At 43.9% G+C, this 20129-nt stretch overlaps 2 protein-coding genes across 6 annotated transcripts in view; both read right to left on the bottom strand.

The window, feature by feature from the left end:
- Positions 1–20129, bottom strand: part of Ipo7 (importin 7) — a 95726-nt gene that overhangs the window by 18803 nt on the left and 56794 nt on the right. The gene's annotated exons all lie outside the window — the stretch shown is intronic.
- Positions 1–20129, bottom strand: part of Zfp143 (zinc finger protein 143) — a 36040-nt gene that overhangs the window by 5472 nt on the left and 10439 nt on the right. For 3 of the 5 annotated variants that reach the window (XM_087571164.1, NM_001012169.3, XM_087571137.1), the window contains 10 exon segments: positions 19116–19199; positions 18345–18428; positions 16663–16859; positions 15624–15698; positions 13959–14078; positions 10710–10785; positions 9554–9679; positions 7225–7404; positions 4217–4444; positions 1324–1472 (listed from right to left, as the gene is read on the bottom strand). In XM_087571164.1, the coding sequence (XP_087427290.1) occupies positions 1324–1472; positions 4217–4444; positions 7225–7404; positions 9554–9679; positions 10710–10785; positions 13959–14078; positions 15624–15698; positions 16663–16859; positions 18345–18428; positions 19116–19199 (1319 nt within the window). 5 annotated transcript variants of the gene reach the window in all.

Genomic DNA, 20129 nt, shown 5'->3' with positions numbered 1-20129 from the left:
CCTGCCTCAGGAATGCTGGGATTAAAGTCACTCACCACCACACCTAGCCAGACCCATTAACGTTAAAAATTATTTTCTTATGTATTTGAGCATCTTGTCTACATATACATGTCTGCACACCAGATGACATCACATTCCACTATAGGCAGTTATAAGCCAGCATGTGAGTTCTGGGAATTGAACTTAGGATCCCTGGAAGAGTAGTCAGTGCTCTTAACTACTGTACCAGCTCTCCAGCCCAGACAGTACTTTTGAAGCTCACAATCTCCTTGGGGTCCTGATCTTTGTCACTCCACCTTTGAGCCACACCAGCTAATGCCATTTGGATTCTATGGATGTAAAGCCATACCAGGAAGTTTGGTAAGGTAGGACAGGTCGAGAACGGGAGCCTTGGTAGACACACATCTGAGGCTTAGGTGACTCCCAGCAGCTTGACAGACTCCTGACTTGAAAGAGACTTGACTGTGGTTGAGTAGACCCAAAGCAGAGTTCTCCATGCTAATGAGGTACCTAGAGGCCCAGAGGGCGTAGCCAGACACTCCTCCACGCAAAAGGTATTTAATCTCAGGCACACCCTGAGAAGGGGGGTATGTTTTATGCATCCATTTCTACCACGACAGTAAACTGTTTAGAACCATGGTCTGCCTCTTTTCATCAAGATCTGCTGTGGGAAGCCATGAAGAAAGCCTTCTACAGAGCTAATCTCCTGTAGAAGGCTTCTCTGCCCTCCCAGCTACAACTACCACCAAGCCAGTAGCTGCCATGCCAAGGACTGTACCCGCCACCCCCAGCTCCTGCATTCCTACCTCTCAGACTGCACTTTCCCACCTACACATGTCTCTTCCCTACAGTCCAGCACCCTCCCAGCAGGGGGCAGCAGTGTGCACAAAAGCTCCAAGTACCTACAACCCTATATGGATGAAAATGTCCTCTACTGTTATTACTTCAGACAGTTCTTTTCAGCAGACCATGGAAGGTCTGTGGGAGATCTACCACTGCTGAGAGGTTGTGACCCCTTCCCCTTGGGGACGAGCTTTCATAGGGGTTGCCTAAAACTATTAGAAAACACAGATATTTACATTACAATTCAAAACCAGCAAAATTACAGTTATGAAGGAACAACAAAAGTCACATTATGGGTAGGGGTCACCACAGCACGAGGAGCTGTATTAAAGGGTCACGGCATTAGGAAGGTTGAGGATCACTGGCCTGGAAGTTTAAGTCCAAATCTCATGCTTTGCTACTCAAGAGTTTCCTCCATGAGGACCCAGCCTTTCAATTCAGAAATATATTTCACCTCCTTGGCCATTAGCAGGTACTTACGTGTTGAGTCCCATCCTGCGATATGAGTGTGACTTGTTGACTCAACCCAGACTGGGTTACTGTGGCTACTTGTGTAGATACGATGTCCTCTCCTTCTACACCTGTAACATATGTGATCTGGGACCCTTTAAGAACATCATCACCTTGACCTGTTTAAAACAAATGAATAAATTACTTGACCAGCCAACCGACCTATTAAGACAACATTAGAGATTTTAAATATGAAACAGAAAACTGAACTGAGAGCTAGCCCTGGCCGCGGATGCCTGTCATTCTAGCACTTGGGAAGTAGAAGTAGTTCAAGGGCAGCCTTGGCTACACAGGCAGTTCAAGGGCAGCCTTGGCTACACAGGCAGTTCAAGGGCAGCCTTGGCTACACAGGCAGTTCAAGGGCAGCCTTGGCTACACAGGCAGTTCAAGGGCAGCCTTGGCTACACAGGCAGTTCAAGGGCAATCCAGGTTGTCTCAAAGAAAAAAAAAAACAAAAACCCCAAAACCAAAACCAACCAACCAAACAAAAAAACCCAAAAGAAAGCAAAACCCTGTTTTTATACTGGAAACCCTGAACAGTCTCAGAACCTCTTCTTCACAGTCCACTTCACATCTGCTAGGCTGGGCCAAATCAAATCACAGCAAACCCAACCCGACCTAACCCTCCATCTACTTCAGTGTTCTGATTTGGGAGGCCTCTCCTTTAAACTTGGGTGTGATGGTTATGTGATACTGTGCACATATGTACAGGGGACACAGAGGGGAAGAATTATATACAGAGAGATTTGCCCTCTTGGCAAGGCAAGTCATTATCAAGCTCCTGAAGTCAGTTAAGAATCATGAAGGTAATAAAAGAGTCTATAAACATGAACCACAAACCAGAATGGCCTGTACACACAATCTACTGACCTACTCAATCTTTTACACACGTGACTGACAGCAATCTATCAGTACACAGTGACATCACTGTGTAAAGACTGTGCAATGGCTATGCAATGTAATGACTATTTGTGCTGAGGTTAATCATTTACGCAGTGACTAAACAGGACTCCATCTAGCTCAGGCATTTTTTTTTCTTCCACAAAGAACCAGCGAGTGAATGAAGGTTTCAGCAGCAGAACTACTAGAGCAGGTGACTGACTGGGAGATCACTGACCTCTCTCTCCTCTCAACACTTGTCAGCTCCCATGGAGCAAAGAAGAAAGGGAAACTTTCCCTCTTTAAAGAAAATCTTAATATTGTACACACTAAATCTAAGAATTAGTATATGAAGGATTTCAGTGTCAAATGTACTGTTGTGTGTTCAGATGGCAACAATCACTGAGGTTGATGTTCTTACCTTTTCTTTTCATAGTTTTCTATACACCATTATTCCCAAAGGTTACAAACCCAGAGATCATGTCAGGGAAAGCATAAATTTGTATTTTTTTTGAAAAGTAATCATAGTTGGGTTTTTGTTTTGTTTTTTTCTTTTCTCCCAGGGTTTCTCATTGTAGCCCTGGCTGTCCTGGAACTCACTTTGTAGTCCAGGCTGGCCTGCTTCTGCCTCATAAATGCTAGGATGAAGGCATATACCACTACTGCCTGGCCAATCATAGCTTCTCAAATATATTCTATTACAGGCTATTTTCCAGAGTGGAAAAACTTCTTATGTCTATCGACATATAAGGAGGAGACTAAAGAAGCTTGGAAAGACATGCTGTACAATGTCTTATAAATTACATCTGACATTATTAAAGCCTGCTTCTTCCCATGTGTGTGATGTGCATGCATGTACATGCAGAGGCTGGGAGTTGACATGAGGAGTCTCCCTTGATAGCTTTCCATATTATTCATCAAGGCAGGGTCTCTCAGTTGAGCCCAGAGCTCACTGATACAGCTAGTCTAGCCAGCCAGCATGCTCAGGGAGACCACCTCTGAATCCTAAGACTGGAATTACTGGTGAAATTCCAATAGGCATTTGTGTGGGTTCTGGGGATCCTAACTCTGGTCCTCACAGCTGCTGCTTGCACAGCACTTTAACAATGTGTCATCTCCCAATCCCCATTTTTTTTTCTAATTAAAAGGATTTAGCAGTTATATCTTAGCTTCTTTCTTGTTAGCAACTTCCAATTATGAAGTATGTTCTCATCACCCGTATGTAGTCAACACTGTACGACGTCTTCAGGACTTACGCCTCCCAGTGAAATGGAGGCTTCTACTCTTTACCTAGGTGCAGTTGCTCATGCCTATAAGCCCAGCATTTGGGAGACTGTAGCAGGAAAACTATTTGCAATTCAGGGCTAGCCTGGGCTACAGTAAGACTCTGAGGGAGGGTGGTGAAAGAAAGGGATGAATTTTGTATGCCCCTGGGTGTGAGACTGCTTAGAGGGTTTTGGCTAGGGAGCAAGCTCGCACTAGATACACTTGAGCAGATGGTACTTCTCTACGAACAACTTTTTTTTTAACTTAAATATTTCTGAACATTTCTTTTGGGTGCTGAAAATAAGAAAAGAAGTCTTCGTTTTTCCCAGGCAGAACTGGCCAGGCTTTCTGCAGGGTGTCCAACGTGCTCTCCTCGTAGATCTCTTGTAGATCGATCGCTCAGACTTCCCCACGTGCCAAACCTTCCTTTTATCTCCAAGTCTCCTTCTTCCCTTCCCTCCCCCCAGGCATTCCTTCTTTGCCTCCTTCACTCCCATTCGCCTTCATAATCTTTCCAAGAACACAACATTTCTTCAGGAAGCGTTCTCTGCTCTCCCAGAAGACGCTAAGTTCTCCCTCTTCTACAATTCAGAGCATTGTGAGAATCAGGCTGGCATGATTATATGAATGAAACTGAAGGTTTAGAGAAGACAGCTTGGGTTATATGCTCATAACTGATTTTCCAATGCTAAACAGATAGAACTGTTAAAGCACTTACCTGGGGGAGGCTCGAAGAAGGCTTCCTGCTCCTCCTCAATGGGCTCTGTGTCATTGTGGGCTGTCCGTTTGTGCATGGCCAGTGTGGAGATCTGTTTGTATGTTTTCCCACAGTGGTTACAGTTGTATGGTTTAGAGTGAGTGTGAACGACATGATGTTTATACAAACTGGAATATTCTGTAAACCGTTTGTCACACCCAGGAACTGTACAGACATATGGCTTTTCTCCTAAATAAAGAAGACACACAAAAAGGTCAGTTTTTAAACAGGTAGACGGTTACTCCACAGCTGTAAAAACAGACAGGCAAACCATCTGTCACCGTAGCACAGTGGCAGAGCACTCGCTCAGCATGCATGGTACAGAACTCGACCCTAGTACAGGGGAGTGTTTGTGAGGTGTCCCTTTTCATCCAAAGATGAAATAGACATAAGAAAAAATCCCTTATGGTTTTAACTTGGCTCAAAAGTAGTCTGAGCAGCTGGAGAGATGGTTCAGTGGTTCAGAGTGCTTGCTTCTTTTCTGAGGACAAGAGTTCAGTTGTCAGCACCCACAAAAGGTGGCTTAAAACCAACTGTAAGTTCATTTCCAGAAGACCCAATACTGTTTTCTGGTCTACATGACACTATACTCCTGTGCACACCCTTTCCCTCATATGCATAAGGGCATGTGGCACACAACCATAATCCCAGCATTCGGGAGGCAGAGGCAGTGTCTGTTCCAAGCCAGTATGGATTACAGTGATTAAATACATGCAACACCAGGCCTGACTCCAACTATTACTGAACCTGAAGCTTGCTGGTTTGACCAGATTGGCTGACCTCCTGTCACTGCCTCCCCAAAGATAGGGCAACAGGTACACTTTGCTGTGCTCAGCTTTTTCTATGGGCACTTGAATGCTTGTACAGCAAGTGTTTATCAAGGGAGGCAGCCCATCACAGTATCCGGTACTCTAGTGTTTGTATGACTTGTATGATAAGTGTGTATCAAGTGAGGTGGCTCTGTAGCTATCACAGTGTCTGGTACTACAGCATTTAACCAACGCTTTCAGTTTGGGGCTAGGTACAGGAAGAGTTACAAACTAATCTTTAACTCTCCTTGTAAATTAAGAAAAAATTACGTATACACGTGTGTCCCTGTATAGGTGTGTGCACATGAGTGCAGGTGCCCAAAGAAGCCAGAAGAGGGCGTCCCCTTGAGATGGAGTTACAGGCAGCTGTGAACCGCCTGATAGGATGTGTGAGTGTTGGGAACCAAACGCAGGTCCTCTGCAGAAAGTTGCTCTTGACTGACTATCTCTTCAGCCCTTTATAAATAAAAACTAACAACAAAGGATTTTGTTTGTTTGTTTGAGACAGTTTTTCTGTGTAGCCCTGGCTGTCATAGAACATAGTACATAGAGCCGGCTGGCCTCCACTTCGGAGACCCTCTAACCTCTCCTCCTAAATGCTGGCAGTAAAAGTATGCGGCACCACACCCAGCTAGTTATTTAATTTATGTGTATGGGTGCTTATCCTACATATAGGACCATATACCAATTGTGTGCAGTGCCCAAAGAGGCAGGAAAAGAGAATCTTTTTCTCTGGAAGTGGAATTACTCATGGTTTTTAGCCTCCATGTGGGTGCTGGGAACCAAGTCTGGGTCTTCTGTTTTTGTTTTGTTTTTTTTTTCCAGAGCTGAGGACTGAACCCAGGGCCTTGCACTTGCTAGGCAAGTGCTCTACCACTGAGCTAAATCCCCAACCCCATGTCTGGGTCTTCTGAAAGAGCAGCTTTTAACTACTAAAGCATCTCTCTAGCTCTTGTTTGTAACCTTTAAAAAATTATGTTCACTTACTAGTGTGTGTGTGTGTGTGTGTGTGTGTGTGTGTGTGTGTGTGTGTGCGCGCGCGCATGCATGCATGCATATGGGCTGTCTTGCCTAGCCTTGAAGAGATTTGAAGTGCCAGGTTGGGAAGGGATATGGGGTGCGGGGAGTACCCACTCAGAGAAGCCTCCTTCTCTGACAGGAATGACAGTGGGAAAGGGGCAGTGACTGGGATATAAAGTGAATAAGTAAAAAAAATAAATAAATTAAACTTTATAAAAACTTGGCAGGTGATTTTTTTTCTTTCTTTTTTTTTTTTTTTTTTTTTGACACAGGGTTTCTCTGTGTAGGTCTGGCTGTCCTAGAACTTGCTTATCTTGAACTCAAAGATCCATCTGCCTCTGCCTCCCAAGATGTGTGGTGCCACCACTGTCTGAGGCAGGTGATTTTCTTTTTTCTTTTTCTTTTTTTTTTTTTTTTTCCGGAGCTGGGGACCGAACCCAGGGCCTTGCTCTTCCTAGGTAAGCGCTCTACCACTGAGCTAAATCCCCAGCCCCGAGGCAGGTGATTTTCTAAACAGGAAAATGGCTGTCAATTACAACTTGGAATATCGGCCCAACTGCTATTTAGGCTGCAGCAAAAACCACCACTAGGTGGCACCAAACAGTAAAAGGGAACACTTTCACTGTAAGCCTTTTTTTCCCCTTTGTTTTTAAGTGCCCACCTATGGCTGGCCTCACCTTCATTATATCTTATATCACTGAAGATGACCTTGAACTTCTGATCCTGCTTTTCCAGCTGCCTAGTGCTGGTATTCTGATGCTCACAGCATTCTTCCTTCACGAGCTTGAGCTCCCTCCTAATGGCTGTATTGACTCACCTGAGCACTTGATTACATTTATAAATGTACTGTTTTATATTCTGAATCTTTCCCTCCCTGTCTGCTTGCTTTCTCTCTTTCTCTTTCTCTCTCTTTCTTTCTATAGTTCTGGGATCAAAAAGAGACCCTTACTCAAGCAGGCACCGAGGCAGTTACACACCTGCCTGTGGCTCTGCCTTCCCAGTGCTGGGACTAAAGGCGTGCGCCATCGCAGGTGAGCTCATCAAAGTTTGAAGCTGCTTAGCCTCCTCTCATTATGTGAGCTGGAAGGAAGAGAATAGCCCAGGCCTTGAAAGACAGGGCAAGACAGAGGCAGTCATTACCTGTGTGTATCCTCACATGGTTTTTATAATTAGTTGCGCTGGCAAATGCCCTCCCGCATCCTGGTTCTGTGCAGTAGTAAGGTCTTTCTCCTGTGTGTGTCCTAATGTGTACTTTTCTGATATTTGACGTTGTAAAGGACCGACCGCAGCCTTCAATAGGGCATTTAAAGGGCCTTTCTCCTAAAGATACAAAAGGGAATAAATTAAACAGTGGAAAAAAAAAAAACAAAAAGAGATACACAGAGATGGAAATGTCACTTGGCTCTGTCAAATGTCTCATCACAGGGTCCCACCCCATCTGCAGCCTGCTGGCTGCCCTCAGTTTCCCTTCTAAGCACTGTCGTGTTTCTGGAGAGAGCATCTTCTACTCAAAACTTGGCATTCAACATTCATCAGTGACTGTGACTTTGGAAGACAGAATCATTAAGTAGGCACATAAAAAATGGAGCTGAGAAAAGCATGCACCAAAATGTCAGAGGAAAGATAAAAGAAAAACAGGAATAGAACTGAGGTTCAACAAGATGGCTTAGTGGGGATAAATGCTTGCTGCCAAGCCAACCCAACGGAGCTGGATCCCTGGAACCTAAAGGTTAGAAGTGAAGAATCAACTCCAGAAAAACTTCCTAACCCCATCATGTGTCATGGTGCACACATACGCATGCATGTACAAAAGTAAGTGCAATGAAATTTTATTTTAAAAAAGGATTAAGTACGAACCATAGGAGTCCCAGAGCTGATTTACTATTTTATTTATTCTATAATACCACAGAGAAAAATAATATCTGGGTTCAGTGAGATAGCTTGGTAGCTTAAAGCCCCCATGACCAACCCTACTAACAGGTTGAGTTGTATTCCTGGGAACCACAAGGTAGAAAGTGAGAACAAAGTTCTGTAAGCTGTCTTCTGATGTCCACACACACAGTGTAGTGTGTGAGCCCATAATAACAAATACAATAAAAAATTTTTTGCTTTTTCTTTAATCTTGTGCCCCCACAGCAGAATTCATCAAAATATCTGCTGAACTTACATACACACATACACACACATACACACACATACACACACACACACACACACACACACACACACACACACACGCAAAATGGGAGACAGAATCAACCTCGCCCTCTCTGCCTCTGCCTCTCTGTCTCTCTTTCTCTGTGCAGCCCTTGGCTCTGTAGCCCAAGCTGGTGTCAAACTCAGAGATCTGCCTGCTTCTTGTCTGTGATTACCATATCTGACCTCAGACATTTTCTTTACCAGCAGAAGAGGGATCCTGTACCTTTAGGTCTGTTCTCAGTTTTGCTACTTATTAAATGTGTAATCCTAGGATAATAACCTTGGTGCTCAGGTAACCTTTGAAACTGAGAGGGTTGGTCATCTAGGGCTACTGAGCATATTTCTGAGCCTTCAACTTGGACAGAAGTACACACATACAAACAGCAAATTGGATGGAATTTTAGGGATTTAATGACTGATAATGACTCCTTTCACCTTTCTCAGAACTCCATTCTTTCCCTCAGATTAAGAATTCCTAGCCTGAGGCTGGAGAGATGGCTCAGTGGTTAAGAGCACTTCATGCTCTTCCAGGACTCTGTTCAATTCCCAGCAACCACATGACAGCTAACGACTATCTGTACGTAACTTTGGTTCTAGGGTACTGACACCCTCATACCAATGCACATAAAATAAATTAAATACACTATTAAAAAATAATAATAAGGGGCTGGGGATTTAGCTCAGTGGTAGAGCGCTTACCTAGGAAGCGCAAGGCCCTGAGTTCGGTCCCCAGCTCCGAAAAAAAGAACCAAAAAAAAAAAATAATAATAAAAATAAAATAAAAGGCATTCCTGGCCTAGCCTGATAGTACTAGCCTGAAATCCCAGAACTGAAAGGACTGATGCAAAAGTATCCCAAATCCGGGGCTGGGGATTTAGCTCAGTGGTAGGGCGCTTACCTAGGAAGCGCAAGGCCCTGGGTTCGGTCCCCAGCTCCGAAAAAAAAAAGAACCAAAAAAAAAATAATAATAAAAATAAAATAAAAGGCATTCCTGGCCTAGCCTGATAGTACTAGCCTGAAATCCCAGAACTGAAAGGACTGATGCAAAAGTATCCCAAATCCGGGGCTGGGGATTTAGCTCAGTGGTAGGGCGCTTACCTAGGAAGCGCAAGGCCCTGGGTTCGGTCCCCAGCTCCGAAAAAAAAAGAACCAAAAAAAAAAAAAAAAAAGTATCCCAAATCCAAGGTCAGCCAGGCTAGGTTAGACCCAGGAATCACAAGGTACGGAAAGTATTGCTGGTCTAATTAGGGCATTCTGTTTGCACTGGTACCTGTATGGGTTCTGATGTGCTTCTGTAGGTCTCCTGAAGTTTTGAAAGATTTAGTACAATTATCTTCTGAACACCGATATGGCTTTTCTCCAGTATGAGTTCTGAAATGACTTTTTAGTCCATAACCTTTAAGAAAATTAAGAAGACAATGTATCTATATAATACTCCTGTACACGTCTTTTTGGATATTACCTATGGAAGCATAAACTAAGTAGGGAGGATAAAATACTGGCAGACATAACAGGATGGTTGTGAAGAACATACGAGGCAAGTTAGCTGACGCCAGTACTCCCAGTTTACGGGGAGTGGAAACAGAAAGACTGACATCAATTTGAGACCAGTGTGGAATGTAGTGCAAGACATTTCCTCAAAAAACAAACAACAAAAATACCCAGTATTTTAAAAGGGTGGGGCTTGAGAGATACCTCCGTGGTTTAGCACTCTTGCTCTTACAGAGGTCCTGAGTTCAGCACCCCAGCAACAGAAGGCTTAATTCTTTGCGGCTCCCTAGGCCTGTTTTAATTATATTTTTAATCAATTTTTATGGGGGTGGGGCACAGGACATGGCAGTTTTACTGCCATACTACGTTCCAGGCTGGCCTCAAATTCATAAGACATTTGCCTGCCTCTGCCTCCCCAGTGCTGGGGTTAAAATCATATACTGTCACGCCCGGCTTTTAAAATTGTGGCTTTTATTTTTCCTGGTAGAAGAAAACAGAGGAAGAAATGAGGAATACCAAATACGAAGACACAGCTACACCTTTGGAGAAAAACAGAAATACAGAAGAGGGTTCAGAGCCAGCAGGAGGCAGGTAATAAGAGACTGAGGGGCTGGCTGGATGGCTCAGAAGTTCCAAGTCTCAAGCACAGGACATGAATGTGGGTCCCAGTACCCACACCAGCTGGCTCATAACTGCTTTTACGTCCAGTTCCAGGGGATCTAATAACCACCTCTTTGGGTTTATAAGGGCACCTGCACATACATGGTGCACATAAAGTCATGCAGGCACACATACATACAAATAAAAACAAATGCAAGGCTAAAACCCTGATCACGTGCTTTTTTGGACTCAGAAATGGAAGGGGTCAGTTCCTGCCTCTGGCTTCCTCTGGGCAATCCCACTGAAACTAAGAAGTAAAGAAAATTTGTTTTTACCTGTTGCAAATGCTTTCCCACAGCCTGAATGCTCACACTGATAAGGCCGGTCTCCTGTGTGCGAGCGCTCATGGACCTGTTAGGAAACAAGCACAATTGTTTCCTTTACATGTTCTGTAAGCAAGACGTTCAAGATAAATCTACTTCTCCCCTCTATTAGTGAAGTAAATGGCTCTGGTTCTCCCCCTCCTTTTACTGTACTGGGAATTAAATGAGAGGCAGTAACTATTACTGAGCTCTATCACTAGTCCTGCTGTATATTTTAAAATAAAATAAAAAGCAACCTTTCTACAAAAACTATAGGACAATAATTTTCGAAGCAGACTCAAATGTTACAAAGTAACAAGGGCTTTTTTAAAATAAGGAACAGGATTGTCTGAGTGCTTTCAGAGTAGTCACAGGAGCTTCTAGGACACATGCAAAATGACAATGAGGAAGGCAGCACAGGGACAGGCTTCCCAAAGTGAACTGTGGCATTCTAGAAAGCCATGCATCTGAAGCAAGGCTACACTCTGCCTATAGGAGTGGCTTTGGGCACCTGCCCACCACTGACTGACTGACTGACTGACTGTCTGTCTGTCTGTCTCCCTCCCCCCCCCCCCCTCTCTGAAGTGTCATGAGTCCCAGGCTGACCCAACTCTCTATGTAGCCAAGGATGACCTTGAGCTTTTGATCCTTTCCTCCTCCCAAGAGGGAGGTGCTGAGGTTGTAGGTGTGCATTTCCACAGGGTTCATGGAGGACCACAGATCCGCTACACAGCACCCTACTAACTGAGCTACATCTCCAGCTCTGTACCTACCTCTCTTTAAAGACTTATTTATTTCATGTGTGTAAATACACTGTCGCTGTCTTCACACACACCAGAAGAGGGCATCAGATCCCACTGCAGATCTGACGTAAGCTACCATGTGGTTGCTGGGATTTGAACTCAGGACCTCTGGAAGAGCAGTCAGCGCTCTTAACCACTGCGCCATCTCTGCAGCCCCTGCATCTACCTTTCTAAGCCTCAAGTTCCTGTCTGTAAAGTGAGGTACGCTATGACACTTGAGTACTCATGTCAATGGCCAACACTCCCTGAACCTGTTTTTTTTTCTTTTTTTGGTTCTTTTTTTTATTTTTCGGAGCTGGGGACCGAACCCAGGGCCTTGCGCTTCCTAGGCAAGCGCTCTACCACTAAGCTAAATTCCCAATCCCTCCCTGAACCTTTAATGGGTTCATTCTTTTTAGAACTTTATATGAACAGTATTACCTAATTTCCATACCGTTCTGTAAAGGGATGTTATGTTATTGACAGAGTCTCGTGTGTCCCAGGCTGGTTTTGTAGTGAGGACATCTCACTTCAAGGACATCTGCCTCCAAGCCTTGTGCATGGACAAAGGGCCTATCCCACCATGACCAGGTTATGTTGTGCTAGATAGTGAACCCAGGGCCAGGGAAGTACTCTACTGTGTGCGTGACATCCCCAACCTGAGGTAACTAGATTTTTAAAATTATTTTTATTTTATGTGCATATAGGTGTTTTGCCTGCATGTATGTCTGTGTAATGATGTGAGATCTTAGAGTTCTACATAGTTTGTAAGATGCCATGTAGATGCTGGAAATTGAACCTGGGTCCTCTGGAAGAAGAGTTGTGCGACATTAAACCATGTAAGGAAGTTGGGCAAGACAGAGCAGGTTGAGACCCAGAGAAGCGGTAGGCACACATCTGAGGCTTAGGTGACTCCCAGCTCCTTGCCAGACTCCTGTGTCATGCTTCTCACATAAAAGAAACCTTTCCTATAGCCACACAGGCTCAAAACAGAGAGTTCCCCATGATAACAAGGTACCTAGAGGCCCAGAGGGCTTAGCCAGTAAGCTTCCCTTCCCAGACATTCCTCCGTGAAAAAGGCATTTAATCTCAGGCCCACCCAGAGAAGGAGGGTATGGTTTTATGCATCCACTTCCCACCATGACAATAAACTGTTCAGAACCATGGACTGCTTCTTTTCATCAAGATCCAGGGTGGGGAGCCATGGAGACAGCCTTCCCTACAGAGCTGCAGCCTAATGTCCTGTAGAAGGCCTCTCTGCACTCCTAGCCACAATCACACCAAGCCTGTATCCACTAAGCCAAGGACTGTCATCTCTGCTTGGACAAGTCGGAGCTCACCCCTGGGTTAGATGCCGTCCTCAGCCCTCGGGCTCCTGACTCTGTTCTCTGCTCTTTTGTGATTCCCAGCAGAGCCTGGATGTCCAAGAGCCCGTTCCAGCTTTCCATACCTCAGACTGCACTTTCCCTCGTGGTGCCTTAGCACTTTCCTACAGCCCAGCACCTTCCAAGGCAGATGAGGGTAAGCACAGTCAAACTCACTAAGGGCCACCTCTCTAAGCAACCTGTGGCAGAGCTGACCCGGGCCTACAGCTAGTGCTCTTAACCACTAAACCATCTCTTGAGCCCAGAGATGACCAGTTTTATAGATTAGGGAAAATGGGGTTCCAAAAGGTCACTCAACATGTTTAGATCACACATTGATAAATAAAGGAAGTATGCTCTAAGGCCACTGTTCCAAATATACTTCCTGATACAAGGTAAGCTACTCATTAAATCTGAGCTATGTGTTAATAGTCATGGCATACTCTATTGTGTTTTGTTGCAATTAAAATAAAAACATTGAGGCTGGGTGTAGTAGCATATACCTTAAAAACAATCCCCCTCCAATTAATAAAATATCAATGGGTATAGTGCCATGTACCTACAACCACAGAAAGTAAGAGGCAGAAAAGGAAGGATCCAAATCTAAGGCCAACTGAGCTACTCGGTGAGTTAAGGTCAGTCTGAACTACACAGTGAGATGCTGTCTCGCAAAACCAAAGACAGACCAGGCGGTGGCGGTGGTGGCACAGACCTTTAATCCCAGCACTTAGGAGGCAGATCTCTGAGTTCAAAGCCAGCCTGACCTACAGAGTGAGTTCCAGAACAGTCAGGGTTATAAAGAGAAACACAATCTCCAAAAACAAAAACAAAAAGGTATGTTCCCTAACTAAAATGGAACTGTATTAAATTTAATGAAAACTATCTGCTAAGAAACGTGCTGGAATTTGGGATACAGTGATAAAGCATCCAAGCTCTTAGAGAACCGACAGTTGTTGAGTTTGTCCAGGTTCTTGTGTAGTTGGTGTGAGTGTCAGTATCTTCTGAATGGAATGAACAGGGATGTCTGGCAGTTAGTGTCTGCCATTAGTATGTAGAATCCTACACCGTTCCTATACCTTAAGATGGTGAGCTGTTGTATACAGTTTCCCACATCCATCATATTTACACCGAAACGCCTTTTCTCCACTCTGTTGAGATTTAGGAGTTACTCTCGTAGCATGTCCTTGTAAGACGATCTGGACAAAAACAAAATAAGACATAAGGCACTCATATAAAATACAACAGATGGGGGGCTGGAGATATGGCTCAGTGGTTAAGAGCACTGGCTGCTCTTCCAGAGGTCATGAGTTCAAATCCCAGCAACCACATGGTGGCTCACAACCATCTGTAATGATATCTGATGCCCTCTTCTGGTGTGTCTGAAGACAGCTACAGTATACTTCTACATAATTACATAATAAATAAATAAAAATATTTAAAAAAAATACAACAGATGAAATTACAATTTTCACAATAAGAAAGACAAAACCCTATCAAGAGCTATAGCTCAGAGCATCCTGATGCTAAGAGTCTAGGAAGCTAGGGACTTCCTTCAAGTTAGGGAGATTCTCTCTGGTTTTAAGGCTTCGAAAGTCAGTGCTCTGCAAGATTGCCCTTTGACCTCACAGATGTACTGCCACTTAGCAAACCTCTAGTACACGTATCTGTGCCATGGCACGACCTGAAACCCCAATCCTGAGGGCTAAGGCAGAAGTATCATGAGCGTAGGCCAGGATGAGCTCTACATAAGAGTCTGCCTAAGATCTAAAATCAACAAAAGTTTCACTGTACATGGCTATTTCCTGATATCTTCAAGGGGTCCATCTCAATAGTTATACTTTCTTTAAAAAGGAAATGGAACCTTAAAATAATTTTAAATGTATTTTTAACTTCAAAGACAATGGTAGAGAAAGTGTCAGGTCAATTGAATCCCCGTGAATCCCCATGTGATCTTAGTCTACACTTCAACTCAATAGAGGGTCATTTTATGGATCAACATCATACAAATGTAAACAATGACACTTGACCTATGCTCTTGAAGATTTCTATCTATTTCAGAAAGTATAACACCAAGCAAGGGTTGGATCTTGTTTAATCCTAAATACTGCCAACAAAACAAATCAAACACAGAAATTTCTAAAACCATAAAAGTTGCAAATGGATTTACAGAAAGATGACCCAGAGGTTAAGACACCTTGCTGTGTACCAGAGGACCAAGTATGATTCCTAGCACCATATCAGCAATTCATAACTGCTTTTAATTCCAACCTCACGGCGTATCACATGCCTCTGGCCTACATGGGATGCCAGTATTCACCTGCACACAGGACGCACCTGGACATCCAGGCATGCACACATGCATGCACACATACACCTGAACATCCAGGCATGCACACATGCATGCACACATACACCTGGACATCCAGGCATGCACACAGGACGCACCTGGACATCCAGGCATGCACACATGCATGCACACATACACCTGGACATCCAGGCATGCACACATGCATGCACACATACACCTGAACATCCAGGCATCCACACATGCATGCACACATACACCTGAACATCTAGGCATCCACACATGCATGCACACATACACCTGGACATCCAGGCATCCAGGCATGCACACGTACACCTGAACATCCAGGCATGCACACATATACTTGCACACACACTTTAAAAATTAAAAAACAAAACAAAAAACCTTAAAACAAATAAGACTCGGTTTTACATACCTGCATTTTTTTCTCTTGCTCATTTTCTCCAATCAGTCCTGTACTTGTCACACCTTCACTACCATCAATAGACACCTAAAGAAAAAAAGCAAACTTTAAAAGGTTTTATTATTTATTTGCAGTGCTAGGGACTGAACCTAAGACCTCACACACATTAGATAAATATTATACAAACGAGCTATTCCTCAGGCCCCAGTCTGGTATTTTGATAATGTTTTAGGCTGGGTGATATGCAGATTTATTATTACTATTATTGTGTATTTTAAAAATTCTCTCAAATTAAAAAGTAACAAAGCACTATTTATTATCATGGTGCTGGGTATTGAACTCAAGGCCCCAAGTTTTATACACAAGCTCTGTAATACTGAACCATACTACTAGGTTCTCCAAATTGGGGTATATACACGAGATAGGCTCTCATGTGGTGCAGTCAGGTCTTAAACTCAAAGCACAGTCAAGGCTGACCCTGAATCCCTGATCGCTCTGCCTCCACATCCATAATGCTGGGATTACAGCCATACCTCCAAGTCCCACTCCCCACCCAAGCTTCTAATTATATGAGGTATATTTTAGGGCAGGGTAAAAAAATTCAAGAATCCTCCCTATTTCTCTCTCTCTTTTAAGATGATGTTTTATTATATGCTCCAAGTAGAGTCCTGAACTCCTAGACTTGAGAGATCTTCACTCAGCGTCTTAAGTAGCTGGGCCAACAGGCATGCACTCTCATGAGTACCTCAAAAACTAGTGGTTTTTATATAAAATTCAAGGCTTTCCTTCACTTTTTTCTTTTCTTTTTTAAAAAGATTTATTTACTTTTCAAATGTTATCCCCTGGGCTGGTGAGATGGCTCAGCGGTTAAGAGCACTGACTGTTCTTCCAGAGGTCCTGAGTTCAAACAATGAACTTCTGACCTTCCCGCTCTCCTCCTAAATGATTTGTACAGTGCCAAATCATTTTATAGCTTCGAGCTCAGTAAACTCTGCCAGCTGAGACGCACCTCCAGTCCAGAGGCTGGGACTGCAGCCGCACAGTGCCATACCTTTGCTGCATACTGCTCCAAAGCACTAATGGTATCAGGGTCAATCGTGGCATCTCCCGTGTGCAGCCCCGCCACTGTGCCATCAGCCTGGATTGCTAAGATGGTGTCAGGCTGTGGGACTTGCACTGCATGGTGGATATACGCTGTTGTACCGTCTTCCAACTGGACGGCCTGAAGGGAGCTCTGGTCATAACTATCTGAGGGAAGGAAGAAAAAGGCATCATAGTAAAAGCATGTTAGTCCACCAACCCTCTCGGCCTTCCCTTAGAGTTCACCGCCATTCCTTTGGGTCAGTCACCAATCTACAGAAAGACTTTCTACCATGAGCCCACAGTGACCACAATGGGCTGGGATGCAGGCAGTGATTTTATTATTGTCCTTCCTGCCCTGATTCTGATCTCTCAAGACTTGTCTTCCTTCTGATGTAGGCTGCAAGCAGGAGGCCCTCCTTGCATCCTATCTTTATTTCCTAGGGACTCTGCCTCTTGGCATACACCCTAGCCCCATGTAGCTCTTCCCATGGCCTGTCTCAGACTTTCCTCCTAGAACATCTCCATCCCTTTGTGTAACTGACCCAAAAAGTACTAGCACTGCAGAAGTGCTCCCTACCAGGGACCCCAGAGCACATCTACAACACCGATAATCTAACCCCGAAACATCCAATAGCACAACTCCAGATGCCCAGATCCAGCACAAAAATGCAAATATAGCTAAGCCAGTCGCCTGGCTGCAACAGACTGTGAGAGATGCAATTAAGCTGAAGCACGGGACAAAGACTTAAAGATAACAATCTTGAACATGTCCATGTCTTAAGACTATGAAAACACAACTAGAATATATTTGTAATAAAGTCATATAGCCAGGTAGTGATGGTGCACACCTTTAATCCTGGCACTTGGGAGGCAGAGGTAGGCAGATCTCTTGTGTTCAAGGCCAGCCTGGCCTACAGAGCGAGTTCCAGGACAGCCAGAGCTACGCAGAGAAACCCTGTCTCAAAAAAAAAAAAAAAAAAAAAAAATCAACCTCCCCCGCCCCCCAAACCAAACCAGGATCCATCCTTCTGCTGAATCTAAAACACAAACTTCACCATCGAAGACAGACATCACCTCAGGATAAAAGGATGGGAAAGATGTTGCCTGTAGCCTAAGGTGTCCTGATGATGTTCACTGTGGAGTTAAGGCTAACTTCGAAGTTGCAGTGATCTTCCTGTCGCTGCCTCCCAAATCCTCGGACTATAGGTTGAAGCCCCCATACTAGAATTGACTACATGTCTTATATTCATTTAATCTCTACAAAAACAGTGTGAGTCAGGATTATCACCTTTTCTGCATATAGGGACCTGAGGTCTGGGACATTAAAGTCACTTTCCTTAGGAACATTAAGAAAAAAGCATCCACATTTAACATTTAACATACTCATTTTTAGTACAAACAGAGAAACCATAATTTAGACTCATGCTAGCTCCTGGTATTCAAACACCAAAATTTGCGCTGTTTGTTGTGTTTAACTGGACAGCTCAAATAACCACAAAGTTTTCCTTCCATGATGTTCTAACCTGATGCCTTGTGCTTCAACAAGTATACAGTTGTTTCCCATGACAACAACACTCCAGACGCAAAGACCGTTCTTATTTCCCACAACCCCCCTTCCTTGTGTTATTTACATTCACAACGCTATCGTACCTTTCGAAGTGTGGTGGATAAACGCAGTGGTTCCGTCTTCCAGCTGCACTGCCTGCCCATCCTCCAGCCGCAAACTGTCCCCTGCTCCAGAGCAAAGCTTACATTTAGATCCCTTACCACAGTCCGTTCCAATTAACTCACATGGCAGCAACAGAGGCCGATTAACACATATATCTATTTTAAGAGTCACGGGACACTTAAGTAATAAGCTTAGGAAAGCTGCTTTGAAAAAGTATTTCAAGGAAAAGGGAGTTGTGAGGCTCATTTTAGGAATATATGCCAGGGATGAAGAGAGTTAAGGAAGAAAGGAAAAAGAAGAGAGTGGAGTGGGGTTCAGCTCCAACAAGAGCCATAGCTCCTTAAGACTGCTGTCTACTAACCTCCTGAGCCCAGCCCAGCAATGTCTTCTCCAGTTCCTTTGGAGGAGACCTGGATAAGTTTGATGCTCTGTTTGGTTTCTACTGACTCATCTTTTCAGAGGAAGACCAGAAATCAGAGCAAGTTTAGAGGTAAGAACCAGCTGAGACAGCAAACTCCGAGATTGGAAAATCAGAGGAGTTTCTTGTGTGTGTGTGTGTGTGTGTGTGTGTGTGTGTGTGTGTGTGTGTGTGTGTGTGTATGTGTGTGTTTAATAAAAGAAACAAAAACAAATGGTCTCGTTGCATGGGCCTCACTATGCAGACAGAGACACAGACAGAGACCTGACTACACTGAGTGCTGGGACTGAGGGCAAGTGCCACCACGCCTGGCTGCTGTGTCTTAAATACTTACTACTTTTAGGTATGGGGACATGTTGAACATAGGCAGCAGAACCATCTTCCAATTGAATGACCTGGCCATCAATGAGTCTCCCATCTAGAACAAAACATTGAAGCCAGTAATTTAGCAGCAAACAAAATCTAAAACTTTATACAATTTCAAAATGATATCAACTATAAAAACATACACTACTTAAGCTCATGTTCATCTTGTTTCTTCCCTCAATGTTCTGAGGCAATTCAATATCACATCCAGTGATCCTACAGAAAGCAGAAAATCCTCCCTCAGCCATCCTTCCTCCCTCCAATTTTCAATCAGATAAATTCAAGAGGAAGAGCGGCTCATCACAGTAAGCCACATGCATCGAGCCTCTGTGCACCTCTCAGGACCACTCAGTACCGATGACCCTGAACATGGAGCTGGGCACACATCAGCCAGTGTAGATGAATCCAGCTAGTATTCTCAGGCCTACGAGCTATGTATATCTTTGCCTACATATATATGTACATGGATGTCAATTTTCCATATAAAGAAGTTTTTTAACTTTTTTTTAAATTTATTCATTTATTATATATAAGTACACTGTAGCTGTCTTCAGACACACCAGAAGAGGGCATCGGATCTCTTTACAGATGGTTGAGAGCCACCATGTGGTTGCTGGGAATTGAACTCAGGACCTCTGGAAGAGCAGTCAGGTGCTCTTAACCACTGAGCCATCTCTCCAGCCTAGAAGTGGACTATTTCTTGAAGCAAAGTAAACACCAATTCAGAGACGACGCCATTTTAAGAAAACCAACAAAATAAAGCAAAACAAAAAAAGCAATGTCGGGGTTGGGGATTTAGCTCAGTGGTAGAGCGCTTGCTTAGGAAGCGCAAGGCCCTGGGTTCGGTCCCCAGCTCCGGAAAAAAAAAAGAACCAAAAAAAAAAAAAAAGCAATGTCTCTTTGCATGTTTATAAACACATTAAATCACAATGGAGAGTAAAAGAAGTAACAAAAGTCTTACTCCCCGTCCCTTTAAGTCCCA

This window comes from Rattus norvegicus, chromosome 1 (assembly GCF_021556685.1).
Source record: "Rattus norvegicus strain SHRSP/BbbUtx chromosome 1, alternate assembly SHRSP_T2T, whole genome shotgun sequence".
NCBI lineage: Eukaryota > Metazoa > Chordata > Mammalia > Rodentia > Muridae > Rattus > Rattus norvegicus.
This window is presented reverse-complemented; position numbering and strand designations above follow the sequence as displayed.